Here is a 15,474-nt window from a genome sequence, read left to right as displayed (position 1 = left end):
ATCCTGTCAAAGAGGTCCAGGAAACAGACCCTCGTGAAAGGTTAAGAACCCCTGATAATGAAAATGAAATACAGAAGCCTCTTACAACCTTCTCACTGGGAGAAATAAATGGTGTCCTGCAGCCTGGCAGCCCTGGGCAGCTGGGAGATCCATCTCCCTCGGTCCTCCATCTTTCGTCTGAGAATGCTTCCCTCCCTTCCTCCCTGGGCCCTAAGAATCTGAGAATAGAGGAGCCCTCCAGTCTTAACTTTGCCCAGGGTCATTCAGCCAATAAGTTAGGGGTCTTTGCTATTCCACGTCCTACACTCTGGTAGGTAGAAGGCATCTCAGTGGTCAGGTACTCTCATCTCTCCGCTTGGGCTGAGGAAGGGACTGGGGGACTGGGGAATTCCAAGGTGAGAAAGCTCACTCTTAGGGAGTCACCTGGTCTGTGCCCAGGGCCACATGGTTGTCTTGGCTTCAAGTCCAGCTCTCCAGCCGATATGCTGTGAGAGCCTCCCCTAATTTCACAGATGAAGAGACTGCGGGATAGGGAGTCTAAATAATGGAAGGCAGTAAGGGCCAGAGCTAGGGCTGGAACCCACCCCTGTGACCACACTCTAGCCTGCTTTCCCCTGTGCCATACACCACACTGTCCGTGGTCATTAAGCCTTCCTTTACAACTACACAGCTCTATGGTCTCGTCTCTGCTGAGGAGGAGAGTCACATTGCCACGGGGCTCCCTCCGCAATTCTGGTGTCTGTCTGGACTGATGGTCTTCCTGTGTCCGAGTCCCACTCGTCTGTCTCTCTGTCTCTGGGTGAGGGTCCTTGACCCTGAGTCCCCCATGCACCCCTGAGCATTTGCCACGAGGGGCTGGGTTCTTGCCCAGAATGGGTGAGGAGGGGGCAGCACTCACCTGTAGAGGCCTCGCCTGGTTCCAGCCACTGGCTATGGACTCCCAATAGGCAGGCTCCCAGCTGCCTGTCTCTGTTCTGTTGAAGCGGCTTCTATTTTGGATTTGTGTTTAATTATAAACCATGATCTGCTTCCCCCTTTCCGCCCTCCTCTTCTTACTACCCACCCTACCAGGGCCCATCAGCCCCCTTCCTTCCCGGGAGGGGAAGGTGCCGAGATGGTGGCGTGGCAAGGGCATGAGACAGAGGGGGCTGGCAGAGCTGGCACCCGCCACCCACCTCCACACCTGACCCATCCTCAGACTCTGCAGGCTGGGGAGACACTTGTCCAGCCACAGCCTCAGCTATATATATGGTATGTGTCAATGACTGCTGGGAGGTGGGGTGGGGGGAATAGCAGGGGAAGGCTGGAAGCCACCACTCCCTGGCCAGGGGCATTTAAAAGTGGGGGCATCCTTCTCAAGCCTTTATTATTGTGTAGAAATAGAAGGAAAATGGGAGAAGGCTAATGACTATGGTCTTGTCCCACATCAGAGGGGAAGTATGATGCAGAAAGGAAGGGATACGGGGCTTGCTTTGGGCCACCTGTTCTTGACCACGGCTGTCCGGCCGGACTATGATCTCCTTCCCCTGCCCCCATGCCCTTGGCTGTATTAGAAAGGATGGGGAGGGTGCCAAGCTAAGAAAGGGTGGATAGAGAAAAGCCCAAATGCAATTTAGATAATTTCTGTGAAGCTCTTAGCACAATGCCCACCACATAGTAGGTGCTATGTAAATGCTTCCTATGCTTTCCCTCTCCAGAGAGTTGACAGAATCCATGTGTAATATGCCAGGCCACAGGGCAGAGTAGCGGGGCGTCCAGGAGGAGGACTTTGCCAGGAAATTAAGTCCAATTCCTGGCCAATGTTTGCAGAAGCTGGATGTCCCTCTGACACCTATAATTCTATTCAGATGGAGGAGGGGCCACTGTACTAAGTTCAGAGGAGGGGCTATTGGGAAGGGTTGTACAGAAGAATTTCCTGGACAGGACATTTTGCAACCTGAACCGCCCCAGAGGGAGGTCCCACAGGAAAATGCCCAGAGAACCTTGGCAAGGTTCTCCCCCACCACCTCACAGTGTCCCCCCGCCATTTTGGTCCCTCAAACTTCAGCCCTGGCACAGTTCTAAGGGTAGGAACAGCTGCCAGACCCTTCCAATCCTTTCTTAAGGGAGGATAACGCCATTGGCAGAGCCTTTGAACCCAGTGAGATGCCAGGGAAGTTTTTTTTTTTTTTTTTTTTAAAACGGTCGTTTTATTTTGGGTGCAAAGTAGCGGATGGCGTCAGATTCTCCCTGCTCCCCTTACGCTGTTGCTGGCTAAGCTGCAGGTCCAGGTCACGCAGCTGGGACAGGAACCCACGATTGGGGCAGATGTTCCGATGGACACTAACTGTCCTCAGAGCTTCCACCAGGGTCAGCTGCTTCCGGAGCATGAGGAAGGCAAGGACCAGGGTGGCAGAGCGGCTGAGCCCCATGGCACAGTGGACAAGCACCTTCCCTGCACAGAATCAGGGTAGCAGGGGCTTAAGAGGCCATCAAGTGCAACTGAGGGCAAGAGAGGTTGCGTGATTTGCCAGGGTCATGCATCTATAAATATCTAAGGCTGGATTTGAACTCAGGTTTCCTCAATTCAATAAACCATGCCATGAGTATGGGGAATTGAGAGCAACCTCAAGTGCGTATAAAAGGAAGGACTGAAAGAAGAGTCCCTGTTCCATTTTATAGACTGGGGACCTGCAGCCCAATGTAACAGAAAATCAGGGGCCATTAGGACTCTTAAACCCCACCTGACCCCAGGCCTTGGGATCCTCTAGACCGACTCCTGCTCCCAATTATCTTTGCCTGATCCTGAGAATGGGGTGGGGGGGCTTGAGCCAAAGAGAGCTTCTCCCCCCACCCCCCAGCCTGCCCTCTCACCGCCTGGAGTCTCCAGTGCTCCCTGGATGAAGTTTGCTGCCTCATAGAAAAAGGCACTGAGATCAAAGGCTGGGTCATCAAAAGCCTGTATCCCGTGGTAGGTCACAGGTAAGTGACAATAATAACTGGATCCTGTAGACACACCCAGCACCCCATGGGTAGCGTTGAGGACATGAGTGATTCCTTGGTTCTGCAGCATTTTGAGATTCCTGGCCGCCCATCTGTGGTGGGAAGGATTCCGAAGACACATGAAGTTGCTAGTAGGTCAGATGGCAATGGGCCTCCAATACCTGGGAGCCTGATTGAGGCTCAACCTCAAGAATCCCCAACCTTAATTTCTACCCTAACCCACATCTAAACGGAAACCTCTTAATCATAATCAGAACCCTAAAAACACCCTTCCTGAACCCCAGTATCTTAGAGCCTAACTCTGGACTCAACCCCTATAATCCAGGTCTCATCCTCCAGCACCATGACTCAGTTTCTAGGGATCATTATGGGGTGAACACATCAGCTAGTTTAATATTCCCTCTCCTATAACTTCTCCAGGGCAGCCCCAGATCCCTCTGGGATTTGATCCCCAGTTTGGGTTGTAGGATATATGATTTGGGGAAGGATAGGAGATCAGAGGAGAGACAGGAGGGACTGAGGAAGAACGGGCAGAGATATCTTACAAATCTCCTATATAAACGTTAGGCCAGACTTCATCCATGTGGTTCCCAGGCCCTCTTTGAGTCCAGAGGAGTCGCTGCAGGTCATCTATTTCTGGTGTTTTATCTCTGATCTTGTGAAACATCTTCCACCTGCCTGACTCCCAGTGGGGAGTGCTCTTGTCAGGATGGGGTCCAAAAGAACCTTGAAATAAGTGAACAACAAAAGTGGGGAAAGGGTGGGTAGAAAGGAGATAAGTTCAGAGAAAAAAATTAGGGGTTCCTGCTTTCCCTAGGGAAATGCTAACCTACTTCCATGAGAGTGTGGGTGATGTGGGGGGAGGGATGTTGAGGGGACAAGTTGTGTCCCCTCCTTGAAGTTCTTACCTCTGGGTTGTGGGATTTAAGTGGTAGACCAAGGATCCCTCATTTCCCCAAAAATGTATTGTCATAAAGCAGGAAAGTTTCCTAATTCTTTGAATCCTCATACCTATTTCTTTGGTTCCAGCTGCTTTACTTTCTTCCATCTTTCTTTTTCTGTTTTTTTTTTTCTCTTTCATCTTCCCTTCTCTCTTCCTACTCTTTCACTTGTAGTACGACTCATTCTGAAATTTCTTTTTCACCCAAAAAGTCACTTTAGCCACTGACCCATTCCCCATCAAGGGACCCAAAGATTTAGCTCCTTGAGAAGCATTCCAGGCTAGACTACCTTCCTATCTTGAGTCCTAAATGGAAACAAGGGGAAAATAAACAAACTCTTCCTTTCATTGAAGTGGCAGAACACTGTGGGTGTAGAATATTACATTAGGCTGTCAAACACAGTCAATACATATATTGGTTTGTTTTTGTTAAACTTTGTGTTTGTTATAAGGGTAGAAAAAAAGAGAAGTATGTTCAGAAATAAATGTGATATAAAAGTCAAAGTCTTATTTGTAGGTCACCCACCTCTAGTAACCTTTTATTTTTTTAATGAAAAGAAAAATAAAAAAAGGTTGAAGTTACGAAATAGGCACTTGACTTTCTATTGAGTCATCCTGGCTCTTATTACCAAAGTCCAACTGGCCTTAGTCATAACCCAAAGAAAAGCCCATAGAAGAGAATACTAGGGAGACTATTTCAGCAACTCACACTCTTTCCTGACTTTTCCTGATTGATTTGATTTCCAGCACAGTTAGGGAAGAGGCAGTTTCTAATGCATTTTACAGAAAGGGATCTAGTACATGTATGACAAAGAGGTTTGTACTAGGAGTCAAGAAACATGAGTTCTAGACCTAGTTTTTCCTCAGCTATAACTCCCAAGGAAGAGAACACTAGGGAGACTATTTCAGCAACTCAGCCCCTCCTTTCTGATTTCCCTAATTGACTAATTGACTTCCAGCACAGTCAGAGAGGAGTCAGTTTCTAGCTTATTTTACAAAAAGAAAGGGATCTAGTATATAGTATGATAGAAAGAGGTTTGTACTAGGAGTCAAGAAACATGAGTTCTAGACCTAGCTTTTCCCTCGGCTATCTGAGTGGCTTTGAACAAACTTCTGGTCTTCAGCTTTCTCTTTTGTGAAAAGATGGGATTGAATTCGATGACCTCTAAAGAAAGTCACTTCTTTGTCTGGGTGACTTCCTCAAGTAGGAGACTTAGGACACCCAGAGATCATAGAATCACAGAATTTGGGAGTTGGAAGGAACACCTTTAACCATGTAGTACAGCCCCAATATGAACTATAACTTAGACCAATAGTCATTTAGCCTCCTCTAGAAGGCCTACAGGGAGGGAAAAAACCACTACCCCTGGAAGCTCTTTATTCAACTTGGAAGAGCTTCCATTGTTAGGAAGTTCTTTCTGAGATCAAGACTAAATTAGTTCCTTGTCCTTTGGGGGCCAAACAGAATAAATCTAGTTCTTCCTTCCTAAAATAGATCTGTAAACATTTCAAAGCACATACTATGTTATGTTTGTTTCCTCATCTCCAGGCTAAATGTCCCTCCAGAGTTTCTTTAACCAATCTTCCCATAGATTCAATCCTTTTTGGCATGCTTGGTCGCCATGATTAACTATTCTGGACACATTCTGACTTATCAAGAATAATCTTAAATTATGGCATCCAGAACTGAACATAATATAATAGATGATGACCGATAAGAGCAAGGTATAAAGGCACAAAGGCATTATCATCCCCCTATTCCTGGAAGCTTAATGCAACACAAGATGGCATTTGTTTTTTTTCCATTTGCTGCATCATTCTCATGTGGAGCTTACAGTCACTGAAACCCTTAGATCTTTTTCAGAAATCCTGACTAACCATTTGCTTCAACCATTTGCTTCTCCCATCTTGTACTTGTGAAGTTGACATTTGGGACCCAAAGGAATGACTTATCATAATTGAATTTTTTCTCATTAAATTCAGCATAAAATCTTTTTTGATCCTGATTCATCAATCACTTTATTGTCTGGCTCTCCCAGCTTTGTTCTAAAGCAAATTTAGTGAGTCATTAAAGATGCAAGTCATAGTTTAAAAATATTAAAAATCAAAGGCCAAGCTTACATGGCTGGGATACATAAGGGCCCCTTGGCACATTAACAATGAACCATTAACTGCTAGCTACTTTCTGAATCCAGTCATCCAGCCAGCTATGAATCAATCTATATTATCAGTTAAAGCATATCTCTTTATCTTCTCTATAAGAATAGGAGAAGATATCAAAAACTTTGCAAAAATCTAGATAAGCTATAAACACAGCATTCTCCTCATATATTAGCTTAATAACCTTGTCAAAAGAGGAAATGAGGTTAGTCTGGCTTGACCTGTTCTTGATAAAGCCACTGTGGCTTTTTATAATCATCTATTGCCTCTTTAGAGGTTTAACAACCATATCTTTAGTGATTCATTCTGGCATTTTCCCAAAATGAAGCTCTGAAGGCCTGGCAGTCTCTGAGCAGGCCAGAGAAATTTAAAATTCAGGTTTTCATCTTTATTAATTGGCTTTGATGAGGGCCAGGAAGTCACTTCCCTATCTCATAGGATCATGCATTTTGAGCTAGAAGGGACCTGAGGAATCATCAAATTTAACCCTTTTAATTTACAAATGAGAAAATTAGGGTACCGAAGTTCAGCATGCTCAAAAGCTCACTCAAATGTTCAGGCAGAATTCAATCCCAGGTCTTCTGATTCTAATTTAGCATAGCAAACTGCCTCTTTGATGTTACCTATATGGCAGTTCATGTTCCCTCCTTCAAACCCTGCTGCCATACCAATTCATTTTGAGTCTGCTGCAATCATTGGGTCTTTGAACCTCAAAATTGGAGGTAGGTACAGAAATTCTTATCCCCCTTCAATTTTGTAGTTGTAGATGGTAGCAAATCCCAAAGTTCATCACTAAAGGTCTGTGTAAATGCCTGCGAAGAATAGTCGAGGCAGCCAAAACTTTCTGTATCACAGGGAGCAGAAATATGGCTCATCTGTCTCTGTTATATCATAGAACAAGAAGATATGAATTTAACTGACAGCAAGAGGGATTCAGAATAGATTTATGAATGAATTTAAGGACCAAGCAAAGGGAGGTAGGAAATGGGGTGGTAACTCAAGCTTCTCTGGAGATCTTAGAATAGGAGGGCTCCTTCTGGACTGGGCTGGGAGCGACCTGGCAGAGAAAAGGGGTTGGCCACAGAGGATGACCTCAAGAAAGTCTGCCATATTCTCTGGACCAGGGAAACATGGATATTAGAGTCAGGCTCTCAAGCTCTCAGGTAGCTGTTTTATAACATGTGCTTTTCCTTTTTCTCCTTTTTCTTTCCAGCAGCAGTCGGCTCCTCCTGTCGAGGAAAGCTTGAGAGCCCTACCTCCGTCCCAGCACACACTCCTACAGCTTCCAGCCTCGGTCCACGAGCATTGTTGGCAGATGAAATGATAGCTAACATGGTGGCGCTGAGAGTGTGAGCTCTGGGTTGGATGGGTCTATGGCTTGGGAGATGGTGCTTCCAGTTAGGATGACTACAGGGAGTTTCCTCGGGCCCTTCCTCATTCCTGCCCCTCTGCTGTCTTCAGGGGAAGGAAGTAGGGCCAGGCTCACATGACAAAGTTAGGCAACTAGCAAGTTTCCCGGTCACACCACCTACCCACACACAAACCTTTACTTATTATTCCCCCCCCCCCCCATACTTTATGTTCTCTTTCTTCCTTCTCTCTCCTACTTTTCTCTCACCAAACTTCCATTAGCCATCCAGGTAGGATTGGAAAACCAGCGTCTTCCAAAGGAGGCACTTGAGGGGTTAGTGGATAGGACAGAGTAGATCTTAACCCCCTAAACAATGTTTACTCCTCCCAAAGAGGTCCGACTATTCTCTGTAGGTGCATTAGAATTGGGAACCTTCCACTGCCCTCCCATCCCCATGTGGGCAAGGAAGAGGAGGCACATTCAAATCTTTGGGGTGGCCAGCACTAACCTGTCCTGGATGGGACCCCAGTCCTGGCCCCTAATCCTCCTGCACCCCAAATCAGCCCTGGTCTTGCAGAGACAGAAATCTCCTTTTTGGTGATGTTTCTGTCGGCTGTCCTATTCCCTTTGGAAGGGCAGAGTGAAGGTCTCCTGGTAGGGGAGGGCCACGAGCGATGAGGGGCTACTCCCTCAGTCCCGTGACGCGCCCCCTTCTCCCTGAAGCTGCCTGTCCAGCTGGCACAGCTGCTCGAGGAAGCCAGAGTTGGGGAAGATCCAACGGCGCTGTCTCACGGAACTCACAGCCTGCAGCAGAGTCAGCCCCTGCCTCAGCATGAGGTAAGCCAGGACCAGAGTGGCCGATCGGCTGACCCCCACCACACAGTGAACTAGGACCTTGGCTGGAGGAATAAGAGGAGGTGGGTGGTGAGAAGGTCCGGGGGAGGCAAACCCCTCTCATTCCCACCAGAAATAATCACCTACTACTCTCACCCGGCCCAGGAACCTCCCTCTGGGAGCAATAATCCCAGCTCATGTGTCTATAGCACGGCTCTTCTCACAGCCCTGAGAGGTACAGAATTCGAGGATTTTCATCATTCCCTTTTATAGATCAGGAAACAGTTGAAATGGACTTGCCATGGCTGCCCAGCTAATAGCTGGGGAGACACCGAATCCCGGGCCTCCTGACTTCGGCTCTAGTTGATGTTCACTATTTTCTATTACAATGACAGAAATCTTGGGGATCCTCGATGATACCAAAAGTCACTCGTGTTGGCGATTCCCTTTGCCGTCTGATGCTCACTGTCCACATCCCAGAAAAGGGGAGAATAACTTAGCCTGCCCTGCGTTATGGTTATCAGGATGGGCTGAGGTAATTACATGTGAAAATGCCTTGAAGGGTCTAAAGGACCATACATTATAAGCCATCATTATCCTCAATCCCATCGCACAGATAAGAAAACCGAGGCGCAGACAGTGGAGCCGATTTGTCTAGATGAGGCTGGATAGCCGAGGGGACTCAGAACTGTAGGAGCAGGGCCACCCCCGCGCTTTCTGACTTTCTCTCACCCAAGCTTCCTAATTGAAATCTGGGGACCATCTCATCACAGCGGGGATATTTCTTAAAACCTGGTAATTCCTCGGTTGGGGGCGATGGCTTTCTGAGAGGGAGCATCTCTGGGAGGGCAGAGGTATCCCACCCACTCCCAGCCCTATTTCGTACCCCCGGGGGTGAGAAGGGCATTGTGGATAAAATCAGCGGCTGAGGAAAAGTAGGCGCTGATGTTGAAGTCAGGAAGGTCGTGCGCGGGCACCCCCAGGTAGCTCACACAGCTGCCGTAGAAGTCGGGCCCCCCCTGGCAGTAGAGCCCTCCGTGGGCTGCATTCAGCACGTGAGTGATCCCTAGTTTCCACAGTTCAAAGCGATTGTTGGCTGTGGCCCTGGAGGAAGAGACACAGATAGGGAGGGAGGGGGCTTGATCCAGGCTGGCGGCCATGGGGAGGACAGACGCCGGCATGGAGGCTCTGGGGGGCTGTGCAGACAAGCACAAATCCCCAGGCTCCTGGTACGGAGGAAGAAAACTGTAATGTGAAGCAAATGAGCCCCAAGCGCAGCCTCGGACCCCTCCTCTCTGGCTCCTGGTCCTCCCTCTCGTCCCAACACACTTCTCTCTGTGGTTAGTGTGGAGCCAGCTTTGGGGGGACACTTTTCTACCAGTTTCACTGGATGCGGACCATGGTGGAGAAAAAAGGAGGCTCTTGTTTCCTTGCCCACTCCCCACACTGCGTCTGCAAGTTATCATGTCTGCAAGTTCCCTTCTGGATCTGCAGCTTTTTGTCCCCAGTTCCCACCGTCATTCTGAGCCAAGAGGAGGGCAGGAATCGGCTGCAATGGGCAACGCCATTTTTTTGTCTTTCACTCAAATCCCTGTAATTTTCACCATCTCCTGTCCCCAAAGCCTTCCTTAGCACAGGCTGCATTTCTGGGAGACTTCGGGAAGCTGCCCCAAACTCCTGCGTTCAAAGGCCAGTGCCCTCACTGTCCCACCTAGGACCTGATCCCCCCTCCCCATGGCCATGCACATCTAGGCTCTCCTAGATGTACAGACTTCCTCCTAAAACAGGTCCCTTCCTCCCCTGCCTCCCCCAACTTCCCAAATGCATTTTCTTGTCCCCAGGCGCCCACTCACGCATCTCCTATGTAGAGGTTGGGCCAGACTTCATCCACGTGGCTGCAGCCACAGACCTCCCCGGATCTCAGGAGCTGCTCTACCTCAGACACCCCGGGGCAGCGCGTGTCCCAAACACCCGGCTCAGCTTTGCTCTCTCTCGGGGCGGCCTTGTCCCCAGACATGGGCCATAAAGGCCTTGCCGCCTCTCGCACAAATCTGTCTGCTTGTGCTTGTGGGTGTTTTGTTGGGGCGGGGTGGCCGGGGATAACCTTCTCCTAGAACTGGGGCCTCCCTCACACTCGGTATCATTTTTCCTGCCTGATTGGCCAGGACAGGTGGGACAGCAGTGAGTGACTCAGCAGGGCTGCGGCCTTCCCCATCACTCCACGTGCCCCTCCCCAAACACCCCAGGACTCATTAACTTTTGCCTTCTCCTCTCTGCCCCTTCCCAGCACCCCGGAGGCACTAGAACTGAGGGTGACACTGGTCGCCCGGTACCTGGGGCTGAAGCGCTGGCCGCAGGCCAGAGTCGTCAATAGTGGCTTCCTTCTGGAACCCAATTCCAGGCCCGGATCTGGAAATGTGGGGGAGGGGAAGGGGCCCGGATAGACACTCGTTAATCCTGGGGCCTGTCATGAGAAGGCCAAGCTCCTAGGCAGAGACACCTTAGTGTGTGCCGCACTTTAAGGAGAAAAATAAAATCTCAAGTGTAGAGGGAGGACTCCCTAGTCCTCGGCTAGACACTGCGGGGGACGGTGAGACGTGTAAGACGCAGCTTTCCGTCACCCCGGCCTGGAAGCGTCATCGATTACACAAACAGCCGAACGGCCGATCGGGCAGGGTTGTACAACAGTGGAAGTCACGGAAAGGGACAGATCTTGGTCATGGAAAAGAAGGCCCCACAGGGTCAGAGCAAAGCACGTGTGAATAAAAGTCTCTGCGCCCCAATTTATTTTCTCCCCTGCAAAATGAGTGACTAGGAGTAGCCAGCCCCAGGCTCCTTCCAGCGTGAGAGGCTGTGGATCAGGCCCTACAATCGGGTCGTTCCAAGCAGAAATGGCGATGTCCTCTGGTGTGTCTCCTGTGCTCAGGCCTTGGGCGCCAAGATCCACCGGAACTCCCTTGAAGGCGGCCCTTCCCAGAGGCCTCCGGGGCTTTGTCAGGGCTGGAAGAGGCGGCAATAGTTTCCCAGCTGTTTCCTGCTCTCAGTCACAACAATGTGTCGGGAGGAAGCCTGTGGCCCAAACTCCAAGCTCTGGGGGGCGCTGCCCCCTCCCCCTGTTCCCCGTGACGGGAGGGTGCGGAAGGGAAGAGCTCGCTGGGCCCCAGGCTGAAAGGCCCCCGAGCCTCTGCTTGTCTGTTTCCCCCAATGTGAGCCGCCAATACTGACGAGGTCATTCCGGCGGGAGCGGAGATGACCTTTAGTGGGCGCTCGGCCCGCACTGGGCCCGGCACCCTGGCGCTGACTACACTGTTAGTCCTCCCTCCCTCCATCCCAACTGCCCGGCAGGATCCGGGCCCGCGGGCGTCTGTCCCGGGAGATAATATCTGACATAGCGACAGCCTTTAGAGTTCTCAGCACGTGTTATTTCATCTGAGTCAGCACTCATCTCCGTATGCAGCACTGCCCGTTTTACAGATGAAGAAACTGAGGCTGCAAGAGGCCCGGGCCGTGCCCGAGACCCGGCGCTAGCATCGGAGGTGGGATTCGAACCCAGACAATCGGGACTCGGCCGGGTCTGGCCCTCAGCCCACACTTTCGGCGACGGGCCGCCCGGAGGTGGGCGGTCACCACGGTTAGGCGTTTTGGGGGCTCGAGCTGAGAAGCGGCCGCAGCCCCACTAGCGCAGACGGGCAAGTCCTCCGTCAGCCTGCCCCGCCCCTTTGCCTCAGCCCCGCCCCGCCGCCCTCATTGGCTCCTCCCCGCCTTTATTTTCCCCACCCTCTTCCCCTCCTCGCCTAGGGCCCCGGGCCCCGGCCCTGACGCATGCGCATTCTCGCTCCCCGGCTTCCTCCTCCCTTGGCACTCGCCTTTCTCTTCTCTTCGTTTCCCCTCCCTCGATTCTCGCGCCCTTTCCGGACTTGGCCCCGCCTCTCGGCCAGCCGAGACCACGCCCCACGAAGCAGTTCCGGTTCGGGCGGGCGCTGCCGCGGGCGCTGCCGCGGGCGCTGCGGTGCCCGAGGCCCCAGTGTGATGCTCACGCTCAGCCGCCCCTCGTCGCCAGCTCCGCCCTCGCCCCCGCCCCCGATCCTGCTCGAGGCCCCCGGCCCCGACCCTGCCCCGAGGGGCCGCCGGGATAGCGACAGTGACGGCAGTAGCAGCTGCAACTCGGAGGAGAGCTCCTGCCCGGAGTGTCGGAGGGGCTCGGAGGCCCCAGCCCAGGTGAGCCTCGGACCCGGAGCTGAGGGCAGTACGGGGAGAGGTCCAGGCCTTCCCCTCCTCCACCGCGCACCCCACGAGAGGGGCTTGGGAACCGAGATGCTCGGGGAGGGGGAAGGGGGGACGGCCGTCTGAGGTGGGGGAGGGTCGACGGTGGAGAAGAGAGTGGTTGCGCGCGCGTGTGTGGAGGTGAGCATTGCGTGTGTGACAGGTGTGTGCACGTGTGAATTGTGGGGGCTCTGTCTGGGAAGGGGCATGCGTGTGTGTGACAGGTGTGTGTGTATGCTACGGGCTGTGTCTGAGGTGTGTGGCTGCGCGTGCGTGTCAGCCCGGCGTGGTTCGTGTGCGGGTGTGTGCATGCAGAATGGGTTGTGTCTCTGAGGTGAGTGTGTGTACCTGGGTGGGGGTGCGTTGTCCCGTGGAAGGTGCACACCCGCCTTAGTGTCTGGTGCATATGGTAGCACTGGGGGCCCCAGGGCTGAAGGGCGGTAAAGTGTGGGAACAAATGAAGTGCTTGTGCTCGTGGTGTCGGGTCCCCCGGGGTCTCCTAGGCTTCCCCCTCCCAAACCTTGCAGAGCCCCGGGGGTCCTTCCCTCTTTCTCTGCAGTGGCGGCTTCTCTGAGAAGCATCCTCAGTTTGGACCTCCCAGAAGAGACCCCAGGCCGGGCTGACCTCGGGTACTTGGGGTGGAGGGCCTGCAGTCACAAAGACCCGTCTCCCCGAGCTCCCCATCTGCCCCAGTACACTTCCTGCCCGGTAGCCCTGCCTGGGTCACTTAGCTCTGTTTGCCTCAGTTTCCTCATCTGTAAAAGGAAGCAGGAGGCAAAAATGGCAACGACGCTCAGAAAAACCCAGATGGGGTCACCTCATGTGGGACAGAACCAAAAATGACTTTTTTTTTAAAAGGAAACTTTTAAGTTTCCAGTTTCCTGCTAACAAAGACAGGTGGGCATCTTGAAATGTTTTTTATAGGAGGCAGCATAACAAGATATTGTACATGTTCCGGGAGCCGCTATAGTAGGAAATGAATAATATTCTTTCATAAGTTTTCTACCTGTAAAATGTCAGTGTTTCGTTCAGCCTTTTATTTTTAAGGTCAAAAATCATATGCTTCTACCTATGTTACTTTTATTCTTCTTATGTGCAGTCCTGGTTATCTTAATGTGAGCCATGTGCTGAGCACATTCTGCCCCAAACTTTTTAGCTTATTGATTTAGAGGAATTCTTAAATACTAGAAACTATGAAAGAGCAAAGTTTATAATTCTATAAATAACCTAGTTGGTGGGTAGACACCGTATGGATTTGTCCTTGGATACACAGATCAGTTAGCCAACAACCATTTTACAAAATACTGAATTGATTCAATATTTTACCCTAGGTTGTCAAAAGACTCGATTTTTACTTATGAAACTAATAAGGAAAATCTTTAGTTGTAAAGAGTATCAGTGTAAGAGCCTTCTCTTTAGGTAGCATGTTGATGTTAAAAAGAGCTCTCTTAAGTACCTGTTGTTACATTGCTGTAAGTCTTATTAAATTGGATTCCAGGTTTGATTTTAAAGGGCCCAATGAGCATTACTTAGAATTTCAGAACATTTGGTGACTGTGATGATTTATAAACCACTTATTTTGAGCTTGACTTTTGGAGCCAGTTTTTTAGAAAGATTGTCTCCTGAGCCTTTCCTGTCAATTCCAAATTTCTCATGTGAAAGGGAAATTCGACATGCTTAGTCAAATGTCTTCTTAATTGCTTAGAATGCTTATATCATATTATTACAAATTTTATTTAATAGAAACAATTATGAGTTCTATTTAAATCCATTTGTAGTCTTTTATGAAGAAATTGCACATTATCTTGAGGTATTTGGAGTGTTCAGGAGATCTAGTATGTCTGCAATGAGGGCTTTCTAGCTCTTTTTTTGGACTTCTTTGGTGTTGATCAGATTCTCCCAGCTGTTACCTGTGGCTTCAAGAAGCTGTCCATGTGCAATGCCCATACCCCAGCCAAAAATTGGACTCAACCAGGTTGAGGGTGGTAACTGAGAGGCCTGAAACCCATCAATGAGTTGATGGGGAGATGTCTGCCTCAGGCATATGAAGGCTTCCCAGGAGGGAATGAGTGGATGAGAACAATTTGTTCCAGCGGCCATGGACAGAAGCAGACTCAATGGAGAGTTAAAAGCTTGGCCAGCCACTGAAGACACCAAGGTCATTCATTTCATCCTCCGACCACTGGACTTCTGTGACTCAAAAGAGAGGGAGACAGATGACTTTGTGCAACTCTGCCTCACCTGGCCAGTTCATGTGGGAATCTAGCATCATACTCATGATGTCACAGATTCTCTGAAAATGGAAGGATAAACAACATTGCAAAGCCCTGTACGGTTAAGGGTATGAAAAAAGGCAAAAGACAATTCCTGTGCTGGAGTTCACAATCTTATGGGAGAGACAAGATGCAAATAAATATAAACAAGTTATATACAAATGAAGGAGGAAATAATGGACAGAGAGAAGACATTCCAATTAAGAAGGATCTGGAAAGTAGGTAGAATAGAAAGTAGGATTTTAGCTGAGGTTCAAAGGAAGCCAGGAGGCATCACTGACATTAATATATCAGTATACCTAATTATTTACCTCCTTTTATTTACTGTTGCCAGATTTCAGAGTCATTAAGTTGTAGTGGAAGTAAGCTTTATGGATAGATTAATAAAGGCTAATATTTAACACAAAAGACCTGTTTTTAAGCTTTTACATTATGACTGGATATAAATCCTCACTACTTCTCAAAATATAGTTGATATAGGTGATAACCACTTTTTTTTTTTTTAAGAGATGCTTAATCTGGGATGTTATGATGGAATTTCTTTTTAGTCTTAAGAGAAGTCACACATTAACAAAGTCAAAAGTTTCTAAGTTTCTCTTCTAAGATATTTTTTTCAAGCCTGAACTAGGCTAATAGTTTGATGTTGATGGTTACAGAAGGATTGGCAATCT

At 49.6% G+C, this 15,474-nt stretch overlaps 2 protein-coding genes across 6 annotated transcripts in view; one reads left to right on the top strand and one right to left on the bottom strand.

Moving 5' to 3' along the window:
• Positions 1 to 2,149: 2,149 nt before the first annotated feature.
• DUSP13A (dual specificity phosphatase 13A) lies at positions 2,150 to 12,273 on the bottom strand. Of its 3 annotated transcripts, XM_074296759.1 has the most exons (6): positions 10,121 to 10,415; positions 9,154 to 9,371; positions 7,942 to 8,332; positions 3,528 to 3,708; positions 2,854 to 3,074; positions 2,158 to 2,434 (listed from the first exon to the last, which is right to left on the bottom strand). In XM_074296759.1, the coding sequence occupies exons 1-3, from the start codon at positions 10,282 to 10,284 to the stop codon at positions 8,124 to 8,126; spliced, it is 591 nt and encodes a 196-aa protein (XP_074152860.1). In that variant the 5' UTR covers positions 10,285 to 10,415; the 3' UTR covers positions 2,158 to 2,434; positions 2,854 to 3,074; positions 3,528 to 3,708; positions 7,942 to 8,123. The 3 variants fall into 3 exon arrangements, with proteins under 3 accessions (XP_074152859.1, XP_074152860.1, XP_074152861.1); XM_074296758.1 differs by lacking the exons at positions 7,942 to 8,332; positions 9,154 to 9,371; positions 10,121 to 10,415 and adding exons at positions 3,994 to 4,228; positions 12,134 to 12,273 and having other exon boundaries at positions 2,150 to 2,434; XM_074296760.1 differs by lacking the exons at positions 2,158 to 2,434; positions 2,854 to 3,074; positions 3,528 to 3,708; positions 7,942 to 8,332 and adding an exon at positions 8,552 to 8,732.
• The window catches only part of SAMD8 (sterile alpha motif domain containing 8), a 43,080-nt gene continuing 35,780 nt past the window's right edge, over positions 8,175 to 15,474 (top strand). Inside the window, exon 1 of one of the 3 annotated variants that reach the window (XM_074296757.1) lies at positions 8,175 to 8,270. Coding sequence is in view for 2 of the 3 variants with exons in the window: in XM_074296754.1 (XP_074152855.1) it covers positions 12,090 to 12,485 (396 nt within the window). In the remaining variant the exon portion in view is untranslated. Of the gene's footprint in view, positions 8,271 to 11,543; positions 12,486 to 15,474 lie in introns of those variants that run through there. The other 2 variants (XM_074296754.1, XM_074296755.1) reach the window with 2 other exon arrangements.

Source organism: Sminthopsis crassicaudata, chromosome 2 (genome assembly GCF_048593235.1).
Source record: "Sminthopsis crassicaudata isolate SCR6 chromosome 2, ASM4859323v1, whole genome shotgun sequence".
Classification (NCBI taxonomy): domain Eukaryota; kingdom Metazoa; phylum Chordata; class Mammalia; order Dasyuromorphia; family Dasyuridae; genus Sminthopsis; species Sminthopsis crassicaudata.
Note: the sequence above shows the minus strand (reverse complement) of the source record. Positions and strands in the feature narration are given on the sequence as shown.

Excerpts from the sequence above, each read along its gene's own strand:
- DUSP13A (XM_074296758.1), bottom strand. The coding sequence starts at position 4,063 with ATGAAAGAGAAAAAAAAAAACAGAAAAAGAAAGATGGAAGAAAGTAAA. Across the intron at positions 3,709-3,993 it reads AGCTGGAACCAAAGAAATAG|GTTCTTTTGGACCCCATCCT; the intron begins GTATGAGGATTC and ends ACTTATTTCAAG. Across the intron at positions 3,075-3,527 it reads AACGTTTATATAGGAGATTT|ATGGGCGGCCAGGAATCTCA; the intron begins GTAAGATATCTC and ends TTCCCACCACAG.